The following is a 2,950-nucleotide window of genomic DNA, read 5'->3' on the forward strand; positions in this document are numbered from 1 at the left end:
GATGAGGCACTCATTGAGAAACTAGGACTGTGATGCCAACTGTTACACAAGTCTCTCCATGTTTCAGTCACCCTTTCTTTGGGTGACCAGTGTAGGAAAAGAGAATAAATGGGGAGAGAGGTTTAGTAGGAATATCTGGGGGGAATGAGTAGGCCAAAAGGGGCTTCTATAGCCTGGAACTGGATCCTGGTAGTTGTCTGAAGGCTTCTATGGCTGTCTGGGTGCAGGGAAACAACCTGCTCAAGCTCATCTCTCATCTTAGGGTAACTCATCTCTTCTTTAAAGGAAAAAAACCATACACAAGTAGCACTACTGCTGACTAAGCAACCAAAAATGCGAAATCTAAGTGCAACTCATCGAAAAAAGTATCTAGAATGAAAATGAAGTAAAACAAGCAAAATAAGGCAATTCCTCTGGTAGGGAAATTACATTCCCTACATCCCAGGGGCACTCGAGATCTTGACTGTCCCCAGTCAACCCAAAGGTGGCTCGACTACACAGGAACCCAAGGTCATGAGGGAGGGGGCGAAACAACAACTCATCGACGAAAAACGGGTGGTCGGAATGCCGCGATACGAGACATGACAACAGAAGGGAATGCAGTGAGCACCTTGCAAAATGAGTGGAGGGAAATCCGTGCGCCCGATCCTGAGATATCCACATATCTGCCCAAGGGTACCCTCATTCACCAGAAACCAAACATAGCCGCGAGTTCCGCAGCGACGACCACGGAAAAGGTACTATTCTGAAGCTGTCGAACAGTAGCATCAGGATCCCGAAAAGCGAGAGATCCGGTCGAGAAACAGGTGAGATACTCAAAGAGTTGTCCGAAAGTGTCTCTAACCACGAAAATGGGCATATCTCGACGATAGCTGCGCGGAATTTGACAGAAGAGGCGTCCCCAGAGAGGGCTACGCGAGGGGAATGGACTGCAGGGAAAGCGAGAGGAGCAGCGCTCGGATGCGCGAGATACGATGAGAGGACTTCGAGGGTGGGGAGAAGGGATCGACTCGCACAACAATGGCTTGGACGATCAATACGAAACTCCATGAGATGGTAAAGGACTCGTAGACGAACAGAGAGAATGAGGAAACACGCTGATTGGATCAGCCGATCCTGAGTTATATGTGAAACCGTCTCGAAGCCCTCTGGATACGAAAATGCGAACATCTCGATAACGGTTGCGCGGAATTTTACAAAGTAGATGTCCCCAGGAAGGGTTCAGCGAGCGGGATGAACGACCCGAAAAGCGAGAGGAGCGACGTAGAACTGCGCGAGCAACTATGGCAAGACCTCGAGGATGGGCCTTCTGGGCCTTCGCACAAAAACGCAAATATTTCCGGAGCTACTGGACCTATCAGAACAATCCTGATATCAACATGGAGCATTCGTCGTGGACTACAATCCTCCCAAAAAGCGAGAGGCGCGACGCGGGAACGAGCGAGATACGACCACAGGACCCTGAGAATGGACCTATCCACAAAAACGTGAATATCTCCTGAACGGCTAGCCGCATGTAAACGAGCTTTGTACCGACAGAGAGCTGACGTCGAGTAGTACGAGCCTCCCAAAAAGCGAGAGGCACGGCGCGATAACAAGCGAGATACGCGCTCGGTATGAGGGAGGTAGTATTCACCTTGACGAGCGACAAGCGGTGTTGATGGTGGCCTCGTCGACAGCGTGCCTTGCCGGAACTGTATCTGCGGATGGGAGGCATCATGTAGAGTGTGGGAAGGCGCCGAGTGCGATGCTAAACGGTGTTCCGTGGGGAACTCGAGCCTGGGAAAGATGAAGGGCGAAACAAGAAAATTCGAACATAACTAATGTACCAAAAATTCCGCATTACGATGTAGGTAGATCCATACTAGATACTGTAAGATCCATAAGCAAAGAAGTAAAAAACAACATAATGGAATTCGTGCGACATGCAGCGTCAACGCGCTCTTCGAGAGCGCCGGGGCGTGCGACTGCGGCTGCGCGACCGCTTCGGTTTGGAACGGATGTATGAATACACCTTCCTCGAACATGAACGAGAGCGCGAGTGCAAGGACGACGACGAGGATGACGAGGAAGAAGGGAGTGAGCTATTGGTCGAATATGAATATGAGCGCCTTCGAGTGTGATAACGCATCGAGCTGCGGGCATATGACTGGACTGGTATGAAATCATCTTTCGAATGTGTGTACGAACCCGTTCGAGTCTGCGAGCGCGAGCGTGAACGAGGATGCGAGGGCGATTGGCCTCGGCCACGTGGCGACCTCGACTGTGGCTGCGCGTGCGGTGAGCTATGAGAGTGCTCGGCTGACGAGCAATGAGACTGAACAGCTGGTGGGTCGGCTACTGCTGGCTCGAGCTGGAGAGTAGGTAGGGACCGAGTAGACACGATGCTCGTCTGAGCGGGTATGTGCGATGGTGCGTTGAACACGCTTCGAGAGGGTGCGGCCGTGGGTGAAAGCGAGCGAGCGGGCGATGAGCCCATACGAGCCTCGAACTGGCTTGTCAACAAAGACCAGTTGTCAAGTCGGTCTTTGTAAGGTTCGGACCGACGCTGTCGGCCGCACGTCACTTGTTCAATATTCTTTTGACGTTTCTTCTACATATCTCATTGTTGGAGATATATTCTCCCCTGTGTTCTGCTCACTTTGGTGTGATGTTTGGGTGCTTACATAATCACCTTACAGCGCACATTTTACAGTAGTTTATTCACTTTTCCCTCAGTAGCTTGTTGCACTACTGAGGGTAAGCTCACTTTCACTACCAGTATTATACTTACTGATATCCTGTAGATACCTACAGGTTGGTCTAATACATTAGTAGCTTGTTGCACTACTGAGGATACCTACAGCATCCTTCAAAACTCATTTGTGATTGATCGAGTTCTTATTCACACCTGTTCTTACTGATATTGCATGCCTGTTCTCTCTACTATCAAAAGGGCCATGTATCTTAA

General features: G+C 50.2%; 1 protein-coding gene across 1 annotated transcript; it reads right to left on the reverse strand.

Annotated features, from left to right (window-relative positions):
* Positions 1-272: 272 nt before the first annotated feature.
* F5J12DRAFT_914612 (uncharacterized protein) lies at positions 273-2,479 on the reverse strand (the record flags this gene model as incomplete). Its single annotated transcript, XM_051749123.1, has 9 exons — positions 273-751; positions 805-1,116; positions 1,169-1,345; positions 1,403-1,473; positions 1,538-1,779; positions 1,830-1,864; positions 1,926-2,084; positions 2,191-2,269; positions 2,307-2,479. 9 exons carry the CDS (start codon positions 2,477-2,479, stop codon positions 686-688), a joined length of 1,314 nt encoding a protein of 437 aa, XP_051597450.1. The 3' UTR covers positions 273-685.
* Between the last annotated feature and the right edge of the window lie 471 nt (positions 2,480-2,950).

This window comes from Pisolithus orientalis (assembly GCF_024613125.1).
Source record: "Pisolithus orientalis strain OTSU chromosome Unknown F5J12scaffold_29, whole genome shotgun sequence".
NCBI lineage: Eukaryota > Fungi > Basidiomycota > Agaricomycetes > Boletales > Pisolithaceae > Pisolithus > Pisolithus orientalis.